General features: G+C 56.8%; 1 protein-coding gene across 14 annotated transcripts in view; it reads left to right on the top strand.

The window, feature by feature from the left end:
- Positions 1 to 17450, top strand: part of LOC105493668 (nuclear receptor corepressor 2) — a 240074-nt gene that overhangs the window by 63504 nt on the left and 159120 nt on the right. For 13 of the 14 annotated variants that reach the window (XM_011761567.3, XM_071070825.1, XM_011761578.3 and 10 more), the window contains one exon: positions 9636 to 9852. In XM_011761567.3, coding sequence (XP_011759869.2) covers positions 9748 to 9852 — 105 coding nt within the window. In that variant the 5' untranslated portion in view covers positions 9636 to 9747. Of the gene's footprint in view, positions 1 to 9635; positions 9853 to 17450 lie in introns of those variants that run through there. The other variant, XM_011761732.3, reaches the window with a different exon arrangement.

Raw genomic sequence — 17450 nt, forward strand, 5'->3', positions numbered from 1 at the left:
TACCCGCAATGTGTGAGCAGCCCTCGTTAGAAGCCAGACATTCCAAATTTCCTGTGAATTCCCTCTTTATAAGAGCTGGTCACTGGGGCTTAGCTGAGCTGACCCTGGGGTAAGGAAGCAAGTCCCAGGAAACTGCCCAGAGGGAGCAAGTCTGGGACCTGACGAGACATTCCAGGCTCCGGCCAACTCAGCTTTCTGGCTGTAGCCTGCCCACATATCTCTAGCCTGTACATCTACCTAGGGTCAGGGAGGAGGATTCCAGACTGGAGTCCTCTCAGCTTGTCTCCTCAAACCCAACTCAGGGGAAGGTGTGCTGGTTTGTGCTGAAAAGGGAGAAGTGGTGCCAGGTGGGGAACTCGGGGGAGTTGAGACCCTCCCATGCTGAGTCTGGGTTTGGGACTGGAGGCAGTTTTCCCTAGGGTCTTTCTTACTCAGCAGGCTGGGGCTTGGGGAGCAGTTGTGTGGGTTTGGGGGCTCCTGAGGGCAACAGTGCCCTTCTGTGTCCCTCACGGAGCTGGGCACGTGGGAGGGCCTGGAATATTAGCAGGATGAAGGCATGCTTGGCCCTGGGGCTTGGTTAGAAATGTAGACCAGAAAAACCCTGGAAAATGAAGCAGCTAAGTTGATCTCCATCTGGTGATCGGTCTGTGCATGCATGCATCCATCCATGCATCCATGCATCTATCCATGCATCCATGCATCTATCCATGCATCCATCTATCCATCCATGCATCCATGCATCTATCCATGCATCCATCCATCCATCCATGCATCCATCCATGCATCCATGCATCCAACCATCATCCATCCATCCATCATCCATCATCCATCCATGCACCCATCCATCCATCCATCCATCCATCCATCCATCCATCCATCATCATCCATCATCCATCTATCCATCCATCCATCCATCCATCATCCATCCATCCATCCATCCATGCATCCATCCATCCATCCATCCATCCATCCATCCATCATCCATCCATCATCCATCCATCATCCATCTATCCATCCATCCATCCATCCATCATCCATCCATCCATCCATCCATGCATCCATCCATCCATCCATCCATCCATCATCCATCCATGCATCCATTCATCCATCCATCCATCCATCCATCATCCATCCATGCATCCATCCATCCATCCATCCATCCATCCATCCATCCATCATCCATCCATCATCCATCCATCCATCCATCCATCCATCATCCATCCATCCGTCCATCCATCCATCCATCCATCCATGCATCCATCCATCCATCCATCCATCCATCCATGCATCCATCCATCCATCCATCCATCCATCCATCCATCCATCCATGCATCCATCCATCCATCATCCATCCATGCATCCATTCATACATCTATCCGTCCATCCATCCATCCATCCATCCATCCATCCATTCATTCATCTGTCCATCCATCCATCCATCCAGTCATCCGTCCTTCCATCTGTCCATCCATCCATCCGTCCATCCATCCATCGTCCATCTATCCAGCCATCTATTCATCCATCCATTTATTCGTCCATCCATCCGTCCATCCATCTGTCCATCCATCCATCCATCCATCCATCCGTCCATGCATCCATGCATCCATCCATCCATCCATCCATCCATCCATCCATCCATCCATCCATCCATCCTTCCTCCTTTCCTCCCTCCCTCCTTTCTCTATGCATGCATGCATTCATCCATCCATCCTCCTTTCCTCCCTCCCTTCCTCTTTTCTCCTCCATCCTCCTATCTCTATTCCTCTTCCATCCTCTCCCTCCATCCAGCCACCCCCTGCTGAGCACCTTGGTGGGGAGTCTACCAGCTGGGACAGACCTGTCACTGGACGTGGGCCCTCGCTGGCAGGCCTTTTGTCTGACTTGGTCACTGCTGTAGCTGTGCTTGTACAGTGTTTGCACATAACAGATGCTGAAATAATTCTCTAATTGATGAGAATGGGTCAGAAACCAGAGTTGGGGATGGGTTTGGCTTGCCTGGTCTCAGCTTGAGGGCAGACTGTAACCTTGTGGGTGGCACCTGGGGTTGAACTCTTAGTATTTGACCCTCAGCCCCTCCGGCAGAGCCAATGACAGGCTGGGGTTGGGTACCTGGCTCCTCCTAAGGGAGCGGAATGACCTTTCTGCCAAGTGAGGGCCAAGGAGTCTGGCCTCATTCCTGCAGGCCTGCCGCTGTGCATGGGCGGAGGCCTGTTTCTCTAGGGCCCTGACGATCGTGACTGTAATCACTCAGGGTTACGGGACCCTTTTACCTATGCCCAGTGCTCCTCGACAGAGGGGCAGCCACAGTGTCCTTTGAACACAGAGACGCCAGAGGCAGGCTTGCCATGGGAGACCGCACGTCAGCCTTGCTTAAAGTGCAACAGCTGTGTCCTCCCACCCCGCTCAGAGTGACCACCCCAGCTTTCTGGCTATAGCTAGAAAGAGTGACCTCACATGCCCTTGCTCACCCCACTCTCCCCATCCAGGCCTCCCTGCCGTCCTCACACGGCAGGCTGGGTCCTGCCTCCGGGCCTTTGCACCTGCTGTGCCTGCTGTGTGGACTCCCTCCTCTCCCCCACACCTTTATGTAAAAGGCACCTCTGGTGACGCACCCCTGACTGCCCACTTTCAAAATGGACCCCCATTCCCTGCCCGCCTCCTCTTGGTTCTGTTTTTCTCCATAGTGCTAACACCTTCTGCCGTTCTCTTACTCCCGTCTTGCCTGCTGGAATGGCAGCTTCACAAGGCGGGGGATTTGGGATCCCCAGCACCTTTCACACAGTAGGTGCTTAATAAATAGTGGTGGACAGAGCAAGCCACCAGGCCGGGCAGCAGGAGCTCTCTCTTCGCCCCCTTCTGCATTGGCTGTGGCGTCCTGTCTGGATCGGGCTGGGCGAGGTGCACCCTTGCCACATCCCACCGGCTTTCCGCATCTCAGGACTCGCTCCAGAGCTGGATTCCCGAGCGTCCGTTCTGCGCCAGGAGTCCTGCTGAAGGCGGCCATCAGATACTTGGCCGGTTCCCCAATGTTTACTGCATGCCAGAAAGTAAACACGCAAGGTGTCCACAGCCCGACCCGTGGAGCTGGCGCTCGGCAGCGTTTCATGCGCTTATCCCAGAACTGCTGTCCCAGAGTTCCCCCGGGCCGGCTTCTCCTCCGGCCGGGCTGGCTGCAGTGGTTTTGTTTAGTAAATATGTATTAGATGCCTACTGTGTGCTGGGCTCTGGGGATACAGCAGTGAACAAAACAAGGATTTCTGGAGCACCTCCTGGAGTAGGTACTGTTCCCCCTTAACGGATAGTCCTCCTGGAACCTAGGAGTGCGGCCTTGTTTGGAAAGGGTCTTTGCAGATCTCATTAGTTAAGATGAGGTCACAACTGGATAACGGAGGGCCCCAGCTCCAATATGACTGGTGTCCTTAGAAGAAGGGGAGACACAGAGACAGGAGATGCAGCAGAAAGGCCGTGTGGAGACAGAGGCAGAGATTGGCATGACGCATCTACAAGCCAGGGAACACCGGGGATTGCCGGGGACCACCAGAGCTGGAGGAGCAAGGAAGCAGGAAGGACCTCCCCCAGAGCCTCCAGAGGCCCTGTGGGGCCCTGGTGACACCTGGATTTGCACTTGAGGCCTCCAGAACAGTGAGAGAATTCATTTCTGTTGTTTGAAGCCACGCAGCCTGTGGCGGTGCAGCCCAGGGAGCTAATACGCCTGGTGTGTGCCAGGTGCCGTGCCTCTCCATGGCTGTCACACAATAGGGGCTTATTCCGCAGTGAGTGGAGCAAATACCTGCTGAGCAGTGAGGGAGGCCGACGAGGCCGACCTGGCCGAGCTGCAGGGCCCCCGGGGCCTGCCTGTCTTCGCCAGGCCAGGGTGGGGCAGTGGAGGCGCGGGGGCCAGGGTGGGACAGTGGAGGCACGGCCTGTGTTCCCGCCGCGGTTCTGCCCACCCCAGGAGGGCTTTGTGCGTTGGGCTTCTCAGAGTATCACAGGGTTCTGTCGAGCGTGTGCGCGCGCGCGTGTGTGTGTGTGAATGTGCCGTGGGCGCTCTGCCTGGCATGCTGGTTTTTAATCCTGAGGCTCCCCCACCTGCCACAGGTTCTTCCAATGTCAGCGCCCATTAGTTCCCAGAAAATGTGAGGCACGTGTGGCGCAGAGAGCCCCGCGTGCCTTTCATCCTTCCCACAGCCCGCGGCTGAGCGCTCAGGGCACATCCCGTAGCTCCCACACCTCCACCAGCCCCCGCCTGCCCCCTCACCCTGAGGCTGTAATTCCACCCTCCCCAGGTCTGAACCAGGCCGCCCAAGACACGGAAAATCTATGGAATGTGTCTCGGTGTGGCCTCATCCTGCTGGAGCTGGAGAGGAATGCAGGGGCGGGGGGCCCTATGGAAGCTTCCAGGGCCTCCCGGAAAGGTGCCCCTGCCTGGCCAGGTGGGAAGAGGACACAGGTGTGGTGGTTTCTGGCATCACTGTGTTGCTGGCATGCACCTCCGCTGGGCAGAGTCACTCAGTGTGCACCCTACTGTGTGCCAGGCACTGGAGGGGGCTCTGGGTCCAGCAGGAAGCAAGGCTGATGGCCATTCAGAGCTCACGGCCCAAGCTTTCTGCTGTGGATTTGGAAACCTTACCAAAGCCCACAGTGGCAGGGAACAGGGAATGTGGCCCACTTGGCTCCTGGTGCTGCCCGGCAGACTGCAGTGGGGGCAGGAGGCACTTCTGTGTGTGCTACCTCCTGGCAGGCGTGGCCCGGGGACAGACCCCTGTAGCTGTGCATGGGGAGCCCCTCCGCCTGCCTGCGTGGGATCTGCAGCCCTCCTCCAGCTGGTTCAGGGGCCAGCAGGGGCCCTGGGGCTGTGCTTGGTGGCTTGGATGTGCAGAGGCCTGCTTGGGCCCTTGGTGTCCCCGTTGGATATCCCGGCCACCTGATATCTGCAAGTCCCTTAACCTCACCCAGGCACCGTCTTGTTCTCCTCGGAGGTCTGATCCTGCTGACTCTGCATGGCTGAACACCTGCTGTTCCCCAGGCACCTCTCGGTATGCCACGGGCACAGGGTCCTCGCAGTGGGCCTGTGGAGCAGGACTCCTGCAGCAAGCTGTATTCGCGACCTGCAGAGTCAACCTCCCTCCTGACTTTTCACTCACCTGCCCATTTCCCCTTCTCTGTCGCCGTTGCCCTGATCCCCCAGTGTCCCCTCTCTTGGACATTTGCTGGAGCCTCCCCAGGTCTCCCTGATCCACTCTTGCTCACCGCAGTGCCTGCTCGTAAAACACTCTGACCCTTTACTCTCCCCCTCAACCACCTTCTGTGGCTCCCCACTGCCCTGAGAACAAAATCCATCCTTACCCGGGCCCATGGGGCCCTGAGTGACTCTGTCCCCACCTCCCCCCATATTCACTCAATGAATTTCTCAAACATAAATGGCACCTGTGCTCACCCCCAGGCCCTGGCTCATCCCTGGGCCTGCGCTCACCCCCCACCCTGTGCCTGTGCTCACCCCGGGCCTGTGCTCAGCCCCCACCGCTGGCGCTCACCTCCCTGCTCTTGCTCAGTGGCGCCTCCTGCTGGAGTGCTCTCCATACCCTCTCCTTCACCCTCTGGAAGTTCTTCTTCCTCATATCCCCCGGCTCTCCCCAGGGCTGGGCAGAGTCCCTGGCCTGAGACCCTCCAGGGCCTGGATCCTGCCGGGTTCACATGAAGTCCCCAGAGCTAGCCCGGGGCTCAGCAGAGACCCCAGAGTGTCTGTAAATAAATGAATGCCGCCCACCCTTTCTGACCCCACCGCAGCCAGACCCAGCGGTGACATGGGGCATTTGTGTCTGAATTTCCACTTCCACCCGGATCCATCCTCAGAACCTCCTTTGGCCAGGACCAGATCCTGGAGACCCTGGAGAGGCTCCCTCATCCTCTCCTGCTCCCATCTTTGAGGAAACGATGTCATCATTTTTTTTGGCATTCACTTCCAAACCTGCTGATGAAAAGTCAAAGCTTATTTTTTTCCCTATTTGCAGTGCTGTGCACCTGCCTCCTCTGTCAAGTTTCAAAACTTTTGCATCACTGCCCTATAAAATCCTGTACCCGTTAACAGGCCCCATTCCTGCCTCACCCTGCCCTCCTGGTAGCCAACAGTCTCCTTTCTGCCTCAGTGGATGTGCCTGTTCTGGATATTTCATATACATGCAGTCATGCAGTACATGGCCTTTTGTGTCTGGCCTCTTTGGTTCAGTATAACATTTTCTGGTTACGCATGGTGTAGCGCTCAGTCGTCCTTCGTTCCTCTTTATGGCTGAATAATACTCCATCGTACGGATGGACTGGAATTTTTGCTGGGTCTGCCTTTTGGCTACTGTGAATTCTGTTGCCATGAACGTGCATACCATGTTTTGTTTGAGTCCCTGTTTCCAGTTCTTTTGGGTGGATGCCTGGGAATGGAATTGGTGGGTCATATGGTTATTCTATGTTTAAATTTTTGAGGAACCGCCAAACCGTTTCCCTAACATTTGTTTTTTTTCAAGTTGGCAGGAAACGTGGCTCAGGTCGGGAGGGGTTGGAAACTGGGTTTCCTAAGCTCGTGGTGAGTGAGGGTGGCACGAGGTTACTGGAGTCGTTCCCTGTTCAGCCCCACTGGCATGTGAGGACGCTGGGCGGGGGGCTGGTGGGGGAACCCCTTGGTAGGTGAGGGGCCGAGGTTCCAACCCCATGTTCCGGGGCAGGCACTATGTAAATCCCAGGCACTGGAAAGCCAGCCAGCTGCGGGGTGCTTTAGGAAGGTGTCACCCTGCCTGGTCTCTGGTGCCCGTGTGCACCGTGGTGTGTGTCAGGGGCCTGTCACCCCCAGGCAGCATCTCACTGGGCAAAGGGGGAAAGAAAAGCTGTAGTAAATGAGACCTCTCGGCCACCTTGTGCAACTCAAAATCCAATCGCAATTTGGAAGTGGCCCGTGGTGCCCTTGGAAGAGGGACAGACCTCGGGAACAGCACCCTGCAGAAGTGATGGCCTCATCTCCTCCGAGAGACCGGGAGCTGTTTAACACCTAGAGAGAAGGGAATCGAATTTACTTTGCTGAATGAGATGAGCAGGGTCTGCAGACTTTGAGCGGAGCTCTAGCAAAAAGAATTTTAGAACAGGGCTGGGTCTTGGTGGCCACAGCTGTCCTCTCTCGCAGGGCCAGACTCTTGCTTCCGGCTGCAGAAAGGATGTCTCATTGCTCTTGGGGCCGGGCAGGGCTAGCTGTGCCTTGCCTCCCCATCATAGCGTCACTGGTGACTGGGCTGCAGCTGTATCATTGACAGTCCTGGTGACAGTAGTACTGGGAGTTCTGGTTTGCTGAGCACTTACTGTGTGCTGGGCGCTGCTGAGTGCCTCCTCTCCGCCACCTGGCCTTTCCTGGGGTCCTCGCAGGAGGACTTAGGCAGTCGGAATATGCACAGACATCTTCAGTAGTGCATTTGTGATTCCGATGCCTTCCTATTTATTCCACATAGTACTGGTTTCCATATATCCATGCTGATAATATGCTTCTCTTTAAATTATGCCTAACTAAATGAAAATGACAGGCCTGGGGCTAGATGGCTGCGGCCTGGGTAATCTCTATACCAAAGTCCCTATGCAAAAGTGGCACATGAATATCTGATGTTTAGGGAACACTGCGTGTTTGGAGGTTCAGAGAGGGCAAGTGACTTACCCAAGGCCACGCAGCTTAGCGATGGTGGAGCGGGACGTGTTCCCATGTTCACGGGAATTGCGCCGCACATCTTGTCTCGGGGCTGGGAAAGCCCACGCAGGCAGGACTGAGGTGGTGGTAGATGTGTCAGTCTTGGCTCTGGAATTCCTTGGCTTTTCTGTGTTTGAAGGATGGACAGCAGCCAGTCGAAGGGTCGCCTCCTCTGCGACTCCTTCTTTCTCTGTGTGAGCCCAAACTCTTGGTGGCACGTGACAGAAACCCAGCTTGGGCTGCCAAAGACAAAACGCGCAGAGGGAGTGCCCTGGCTCCCCTAAGGAAGTGAGCAGGCTTCGACCTGCCTCTGGCCACCATCGGACACAACCTGCCCTTTTGCCCTGCCTTCCTGTGGGTGGGTGTGGATCTCAGGCAGGCTCCTGCTGCATAGTGGCCCCCAGAGCTCCAGGCTTTCATTCCCAGCTTAGATCCCCGGCAGAGAGCAGCTTTCTCCTGATTCCAGCATCAAAAGTCTCAAGGCAGATTCTCATTGACTCCTATTGAGTCATAGGCTCATCCCTGAGCCAGTCGCTGGCCCAGGAGCGTGTAGGACTCTGATTGGCCACGACCGGGTCACATGACCATCCCTGGAGCCTGGGGAGGGAGGAAGGGTCAAGTCTACACTAATGAGAGAGGGGGTGGGGCTTGGGAGGCAGTCAGGGCCCCCAACCTTAACCTTCCTCCCATTGCCCCTCCACATGAGGCCTCCAGGGCATGCCTGCTTGGAGGACGGTCACCCTCTTCAGGTCGGGGGAGGGGGTGTTCTGATGAAATTGCAGGGCTGGGTATACTGTTTCCCCTCCTGACCCCTAACCTTGTATAATGCAGCCTCAGTCCTCCGCCGTGGAGGCCCACATCCAGGCGCTGGGTCCCTGTGCCAGGGTGCATTTCCCTCAGCTCTGGGGCAGGGGGTGTGCAGTTGTGGGGGTGCTAGAGAGGGATTTGCATGAGGCAGGATCCAATGGACACACCTTTTCTGAGGGGCTGGTTCAGAGAGAGTGTGGAGGGGGCCTCGGTCTGGGATGGGACCCTGTTGTAAGCCCAGCAGGCGGTGTGGAGCTGTGGCTGGCAGAGGAAGGGGAGAAGCCTTGTTGGGGGTGGGGGGGCTTAGGGGTTTCCTAGCAAAGGCAGCTTCGGAGTAGGGGCCACCGTGGGTCCCTGGCTGGGCCGTGTCTTCTCTGTGGGGCTGTTTTTCCATCTGTGAAGCTGCCAGCCTCCCTCGTGTTACTCCTCTGGCATGGCCATGAGTAGATCCTCTCCCATGGAAGGCGCCAGTATCTGCCCCAGGAGCCGTTTGGGGTACCTATCCCTAGGCTGCAGGACCTGACTGACTGTCATTCTGCCCTTGGCTCTTCCTGGCGTAGCCCTCTGTGTCCTAATCCCACCTCCCAGCTTGCGTCTGGCTAACCTCATATCAGTCTTGCCCCATGTCATGGTATCAGCCTCCTGCACAGGGTCACAGCCTTGCCCGGATCATGCTGTGGCCTGTGGCCCGCCCGAGCTGGCCCTGGCCCCTGCTGCCGGGTTCAGCGGTGCTGTCCCTGCTGGCTGCCCCTCCTGGGACAGGTGCTTTCTGGGAACTCTGCCCCGTGACTCAGAAACCCGGGGGGCCATGGAGTGAGGTTGGGTGGGCTGAGGGGGGCTGGGAGCCATCTGAGTGGCGGTGAGGGCCCGGGTGGGGAGGAGGCCTCTGGTCCCTTGCGTGGCTTGCATGGCTCGGAGGGACCTTGAACGCCACGCCTGTCTTCTGGTGCTGCCGGAGAGCAGGTGAGTGTGGCAGTGGATGAAGGAGGATCCAGGCAGGCCCTTGGGTGCCTGCATGTCCTCATGGGACCACAGGAACGACTTGGGAACGCACGTGCGGAGGAGCCGCCTGCCCCGTGGCTGATCTTGTTTTTCCTTTCTTGTTTTCTCACAGGTGCCAGTGACGGGGTGGCCTGTGAGCTGATGACGAGGACTGGCTTTTAATCCTTGGTGGCGATTAAGAGAAAGCTTATCGGGGCCTGGGAGCCACCCTGACCCCCACCACCATGTCGGGATCCACACAGCCTGTGGCACAGACGTGGAGGGCCTCTGAACCCCGCTACCCGCCCCACAGCCTTTCCTACCCAGTGCAGATCGCCCGGACGCACACGGTAAGAGGGTGCACGTATGTGTGCCTGGGGCTACCTTTGAGACCCTTTTTCCATTCCACTGAGTCTTCACCCCTTCCTTTCTCCTGGGAGCCAGGCTCTCATCGCTCTGAGCCTCCCAGGGCACAGGGGAGGCCTCCACAGAGACTCCTGGTGTCTGAAGCCTTTTCTAGAACATCTGGTAAAATCTCTTTGCTCCCATTTTAAAGCTGGGAAGATGGAGGCTGGGGCCAGGCTGAGCTGGGGCTCTGCCCTCTCTTGACTGGCAGTGGGATTGGCACGTGAATGTGGAGCTCCTGCTGTGTTCACTGTCCTGCAGCCCAGCCTCACCTCTGCTCCCCCGCTGCCGCAGGATTGGGTAGGATTGGGGTGACTTCTGGGGGGCAAGGGGGCCTAATAGGTCACAGCTCCCCTTCCTTGCTGTCCTCCCGTCCCGTGTGTATTCGCCTTGGTGAGGCTCGAGGCTCTGAGATGAGGAGGCCCCGCACAGGTTGCGTTTCTGCCTCCCTGACACGAGGGTCCAGGGTGCTGGCTGTGTCTTCGGGGAGCCTGCCCCGTGGCCGGGGCAGATGGCCTGTCCTGGATGCAGATGGGCCTCGGTGCCTGCACACATGTGTGCCCTGGTCGGGTCTCCTAAGCCGCACCCCACCCCGCCTCACCTCCCAGCGGGGGCCCCATTTCCTGCCTCTTCTCTCACTGCGTGGTGTGGCTAGGACAATGGGCCTTGGTTGGCATTTACGAGGTACCTGCTATATACCATGTCTCTGGGTGTTTGCCAAGCGGCTTTCAGAGTTGTGGACCTCCCCCTTGTGACCTCCTGGCTGCTGAGTGATGGATGTGAGGCCTGGAGGTCACAGCTGGAGCGGAAGCTGACTCTGCCGGCCACCGTGGGGGTACATGTGTGCGTGTGTGTGCATGTGTCTGTCCTGCCTGTCTGGTGTGGTCCCCTCTTGTGAGAACCAGAAAGGAAGCTGTGTGGGAGGACTTTTCCATCAGTAAGCGAGAAGGTTTTGCATATGAGCTCACTGGCCCTGCGTGGGGGAGTCCCTGACACAGTGGCCTCCTGTAGGTTTGGGCCCCTGGGACGCTTTGCAGAGCCAGCTGTCGTCAGTGGGTGCATTGTGGATCCCTCTTAGGACGGCATTTCCCTGTGTAGAGTCATTGCATTCTCCCCAGCGGCCCCGTGAAAGAGCAGCTTGCGCTGTCATCCCACTTTGCAGATGAGGAGACCAAGGCCCAAGAGGTTCAATCACAGGCCTCAAGTGTGATTGCAATTGCCCTAAGTGGGGAGGCTGCCACAGCATCGGGGCTCCAAGCCTCTGTGTCCCCCCACTCCCCCATGCCTTTATTTATTGAGCACCTACTGTGTGCCCAGGGCTAAGGAATAGACTCCCGGTAGGAAACGATTTCATATTTTGTCATCATGGTCTTTATCTGTCACCACCACCAACAAAAAGAAGAGCTCTTGTTAGCTGAGCACCTACTACAGGTCAAATGTTCAAAGCCCCGAGTGTATATGGTTGTGTGCCTTCCCCCGATCACCCCAGAGTGGTACGACTATCACGCTCTGTGTTTTGTCAATGGGAAAACATTTCACAGGGTAGGAAACTGGACGAGTTGCGTAACCTCTCTGAACCTCAGTTTTGTCACCCATAAAGCGGGGGTACTCAGAGTACCCGTCTCCTAGATTCTCATGAGGGGTAAAGGGGATATGTTGAATGTTCTTAAGATGGCACCTGGCTCAGGGCCAGCCCGCTCTGTCCGTTTGCCGCTGCCATTCCTTGGTCTTATTGCTGTTCCTGCTGCTGCCCAGAGGGGAACCTGCCTGCCCCGAGGGGAGGGGCACTGGCAGGGCCACTGGCTTCTGGTTTCTTGTCCTGTCCTGTGGAGGTTCCCACTCTCCTCCACCGCCCCCACCCCACTCCTAGCCTTGGGGAGTCCTCAGGCTGCTGTAGCCTCTGCCCTCCCACTTCTCCTGCCCTTTGCCCCAACTGGGCCCTCGGGGTCACTGGCTGAGCCTAGATACCTCCCATTCTTCTCCTGCTGGGCTGTCAGTGACGCAGGGTATGGGTGGACAGGGCCAAGCGCTCACCACCCCCTCCAGGCAAGAGGCCAGGGAGTGAGCGGGGCCCAGCCTGGCAGCCACAGGTGAGAACATTCCTGTCCTTGTGTGGGGGCAGCAGGGCCCACCTGTGTGTGCTCCTCCCTGGGGGAGCCGCCCCTCATCGGACCCTCCTGCCTCATGGTAGGGCTGCCCATCCAGGGAACCCTGCTTGTCTATTGAAGGGTAGGAGGAAGGGTTCTGGGCACTCTCAGAAGGGCCCTGCTACCCTGGGCATATTGCAGCGTGGAGCCACTTTCTTGCTGCGGGTTGGAGGTGAGCTGGGGGCTGTGATCTGGAGGCTCCTCCCTGGCAGCCCCTCAGCCCCCAAACCCTTCCTGTCCTTTTAACGGGCGAGACCCACTTCCAAAGATACCACCCTCTTCCCGAGCTCCTCATCAAGCCACAGAAAGACAGACCCCCGGGGAAGGGGATGGTCAGTGGCGGGAACCTGGCTGTCCTGGTTCCTTGTACAGTAGCTGAGGCCATTGTGCTGGGATCCACGAGATGCCTCAGTGACCCTCCCAGATTCAGGTCACCCCCACACATACTCCCGACAGGCCTGCCTCCTGGGACAGCCCCTCCTGTCCGGAGCATCCTCTTCCTGGCGCTTTGGGCACGGGGCTGCTTTGATGGCAGGTCTTCCCTGGAGCCTGTGAGACCTCAGTGTGTCTTCGAATCCCTCTCCGTGTCCAGCTTGCTGAGTGGCATTGGCCCGCTCACAGCCATGTGGAACGGCCTCAGTTTCCCCACCTGCAGTACTGGTGTCCTGGTGGGTCTGCGCATCGGGGGCAATGTCTGCAGCAGGCGCGGGGTAGTCATCTCTTTCCTCCTGGAAGGGTGGCAGGAGACCCAAGCAGAGCCTCTTCCCCCTGGGGAACCACAGGACCCTGGATGCCGAGCCGGCGGTGGAATGGTGCGAGCCGTGTAAGCCGCTGCCTCTGCCCGTGCTCTGCCCTGGCGTCATCTGCGGGCTGCTGGTGAGTGATTCCCAGCGCAAATGGGAGGCTTCACTTAGAGGGGGCTTGCAGACAGAGGCCTGGACCCTGAGACCATGGAAAGCCCCCAGGTTCCCTGACTCAGCCTCAGCCATGCTCCAGGCTTCTATATGCATCATCCCTGCCCTTCCGCTTCCCACCTGCCGCATCCCTCCGTGCCCCGTTCTCTCCATCCTCAGGGCTCCAGCTTCTCAGCTTCTCTCCGTGACAGTTAGCAGGACCCTATGTCTCTCCCTGAGGGTCCTCGGGAAGCTAGGGTCTCCAGGGTTGAGGGTCCAGTAACAAAACGCTCACAGCTTTTGTTTTCCCGGAGATCAACGCATCCTCCTCTCCTGGCCTCCTTTCAGGCTTCCTGTGGCCCAATTCCATTCTGCCTTCTTCGGGTCCTCTGGGACCCTGAACGCTCCTGAGCTCCTCCAGACCTTGGGCTAAACGAATGCAGTTAAAAGCAGGGACACAGAGTCTGAATGCCAGCGTGACCCTTTTCTGCTGTGCGGCCTTGGGCAAGTTACTTAACCTCTCTATGCCACAGTATTGAAGACTGATTCATAGCACCGGTTCTGGAGCCACGTCCTGCCCTAGTGATGTCCTAGCTGTGAAACCGGGGGCAAGTGGCCTTACCGTCCCGTGCCTCAGTTTCCCCATCAGTTGAGCAAGGATGGTTTTAAGATTGTGAAAATCCAGTTAGTTGATAGGTGCAGAGCCCTTCGCACAGGGTCTGGACAGAGTAAGCAGACATTTGATATAATCAATAATGTAATGATGACGATGCTATTCTTACAACATCGCCTTTAGTAGCCTTTTCTGTCTTGCCCCAAGGGCACACTCTGGGCTTTGCCCCTAGGGCAGGGGTGAGCACACCTTCTCTGTAAATATTTCAGGCTTTGCAGGCCATGCAGCTGCCCTTCTCGGCCAGTACGGTGTGAAAGCAGCTCAGCCAGGGCGTAAGGGAGTGGGCGTGGCCTGCGCCTGTGACACTGGACACCGCTGGCCAGGCCTGCCTTGGCCTTGCGCCCTAGTGTGCTGACTCTTGGCCTAGATTAGCGCTTATCAGACTCCTATAGGAAGGACTGGTCTGTTTCGTTTCCAGTTTGTCACAAATCGATACGGGGTCCCATTGCACAGATGCAGGCCCGGTCCGGCAGGGTCAGAGTTGGTTGTGCCCTCGGATGCCAGGGTTGCGCCGACCCCAGGGTCTGCATGCTGTCATGTTCTGTGCCCACCTTGTTGCGGTCGGCAATGTTGCAGACCTTTGGTGGAGTAGTACTGCCCTGGGCCAAGGCTCCCAGACCCTGGAGACTGCCTGGGCCAGGCTGGGACAGGTGGGCACGTGGGGGTCACTGGGAGAGGCTAGACTGCGGAAGGCTTTGCAGTGTCCTGAGTGCCCTGGGGGGTCCTCCATTAGCTTCATGGCCCCTCTTGCAGCTCAGTTCCTGCTGCTTGGTGATGGCTTTTAAGAGGCTGTGGAGGGATGATTTGGCCCTCAAAAGAGAGGCTGGTGGGAGCTCCCATGCTGGGGGAGATTCATTCATTCATTCATTCATTCATTCATTCATTCATTCATTAGTTCATTCATTCATTGAGAGCTCCCATGCTGGGAGATCCATCCATCCATCCATCCATCCATCCATCCATCCATCCATCCATCCATCCGGCAAATACTTATCGGGTGTCTTGGGCCCATCCTCTTCCAGGCCCTTGCAGTGCAGCTGTGAACAGAACAGGTAAGCATCCCTGTCTCAGGGAGCTGACCTCCTCGTGGGGAATGGCAAGTTGGGAAGGAGACGAGGGGAAGGGCTGAGGTTGGGGGAGCCCACATTTAAGTAGAGGGTTGGGGAGGAGCCTCACTGAGAAGCTGCTTTTGGAGCTGAACCTGGAGGACAGGAGAGGGCCAGGCATGTGGGAATCTGGCTGAGGAATGTTCCAGGTAGCAGGAACAGCATGTGCAAAGGTCCTGAGTTGGGAGCTCTCTTGACTGCAGCCGCCATCATTCCGCGAGAGACCCATGAATGCAGCCAGGGTCTAGGAACGGGCTGAGTTCTTCCTTTGCTTTCCCATGAATTCAGGGTCTAGGAATGGGCTGAGTTCTTCCTTTGCTTTCAGTGTGCAGTCCCAGGCATTCCCTTGACATCTTCTGGAGTAAGGAGCCCTATCCAGGAGCCAGAGAGGGGCACTCCTTTCCCGCAAAGGAACTTCTCCCAGCCCATGCTCAAACATTTCCCGCGAATCTAGCCCCTTTCTCCTCTTTGCCCCCAGCCACTCCTCCCCACCCTTGGGACCCAGCCAAGAAGGCACCAGCTGGGATTCCCTCCTGGGTGAACAGCTCTTTCTGGTGGCCTCTCACCTTCCCCAGGAGTTTTAAGGGTATAATTTATTGGGGGCCCTGATTTCCAGCTTCAGACGTGCCGTGGTCAGGGAGAAGCCCTCCGAGGCCAGGGGGCATCACCTGAACGGGTTTTCCTGCCTCCCTTTCTGAGCAGCTGGGTCAGTCTCCCTCTCTCCAAGTCAGATTTGCTGCTGTCCTACTGGGACAGGTTAAGAGCCTGGGGACCGTTCCCTCTTGTCCCTCCTCAGAAAGCCAGCTCAGCCTTTGCCTTGCATCTCAGAACGTACCCCCTTCTTGCTGTGTGGCGTGGACAAGCCACTTACCCTCTCTGTGCCTCTGTATTCTCATCTTTGTGTGGGGCTTCTTGTAATATCCACCTCACAGGGCTGCTGTAGGGATGAAATTAATATATTTCAAGCATTTAGCTGCAGGTGCACACAGGCAATTTATTACTGTGGGGTATTATTGTTGTTTTTATGATTAATGTTGTCACGCGGGGAGCTCTCCTGCTCGGAGACATGGCGAGGTGGTTTCCAGCCTGGGTGTATTCCAGCTCATGGGACCCCTGGGGCCCCACCTCGGGTCAGTTTCTCTGGTGGGGCCTCCCTGATTCTTGCCTTCCCCTAGAACCTCCAGGCACTCTTGTCGGGGGGAGTCCCTGGGCTCAACCCTGGTGACCTGCTTCAAGCCTCATGGTGGGGGCCAGTGTGGACTGAGTGTCTCCCAGGTTTAGGGTCCAGTAACAAAATGCCCACAGATCTCGGGCAGAAACGGCCCCCAAGATGCTCCTGGGAGGATCTACTAAATTGGGAAACTAAGGCCAAAGGGTTCATGCAGAGGCCTCCCCAGCCCCCGCTTTGGGCCTCCTCCACCATGGTTGGCTGCTGTGAGCACTATCTGGCCGAGGCCCTCTTCCGAGGGACTGGACCATCTGCCCTGCCTCTCTGCCCACTTGGCCTTGGTACGGGAGAGCTGGGCGGAGAGGATCCTCCTGGCAGACTGCGAGGCCTGCTGCTTTCTTCTCACACCTCTGTGCGTGTGGCAAGGTCTCGGCTTGGCAGCTGCGTCATCGTCAGCCCAGTGGCCTCCTCCACTCCCTCCCTCCAGCCCCGTCTTCTCCCTTCTCCTCCCACTGAGAGCACCCGGAGTCTTGTGCTAGACACTGCGGGATGCAGGAGGAGGCTCGTGCCTTTTCTGCCTTCTGCAGGCTGCCCTCAGCCTTGGGGGAATCCCTCAGAGAGGTGAAGAAGATGAGTGTAGGAGGTGCCGGCCTCCTTTAATCTGGGCTGGGCACCCATTTCAAAGAGGAGAAACTGAGGCCCAGAGGGTTCGAATAACAGGGCCAAAGACATACCTTCTGTTGGAGGCCTTGCAGCTTTTGGTGTCTACATTGGACTGTCCAGGGAGGTCCTTTCCCCAACTTTTCTAGCTTCTGAGGCTGCCAGGGTCCCCATGGATTCCACTTGCTCATCCTTCCTGGCTTCTGGGCTCCTGGGCTCTTATGTGCTGATTTTGTTGGGTCTGCAACAGATACGTTATCAACGCATCTACCTGGCATTGTGTCTGATTCTCTTTGCAAAAATAACTGCCTTGTTGAAAAAGCCAGACAACAAAAGAATGACTAGATTTTTATGGAAAATCGGGAAAATTAAAGAAAGGTGCCAAGAAGAAATGAAGTCACCTGCAATCCCACTCTCTGAAGCCTCACCTGTGTCAGACATCACTAACTGATTACCGCAAACAGCATAACTGAGTGTTCCAGGCAGGCAGGACTAATCTATTGGGATTGGTGCATAAGTGAAGCCTGCCTTGTTTAGTTTAAGAGACTTGTTACTGTCTTTTTTTTTTTTTAAACACAGTTTAATGTTTCTCAAATCTGGGTGTACTTGGCAATCGGTATACATTTAATTTGTTGATACTGAGTTTTCTCCCCTATGATAATGGATAATGTGTTAAAGAAAAAAGTATTTGGACACTTGTTAAGCAGGAAGACTATACAGGACAATTGTGCTGTCAGTGTCCAGACTGTCACAATAAGGGAGAGAGACCGGGCTCAGCTCCAAATACAGCCAAGACAGCTGGGGCCTCATAGCCTAGCCGCAGGGTGGAGGGAGGGGTCAGTGGATGGAAAATTACTAAGAGGAGCGCTTGAGGGTGGGGGGTTCCTCTAGACTGA

This window comes from Macaca nemestrina, chromosome 10 (genome assembly GCF_043159975.1).
Source record: "Macaca nemestrina isolate mMacNem1 chromosome 10, mMacNem.hap1, whole genome shotgun sequence".
NCBI lineage: Eukaryota > Metazoa > Chordata > Mammalia > Primates > Cercopithecidae > Macaca > Macaca nemestrina.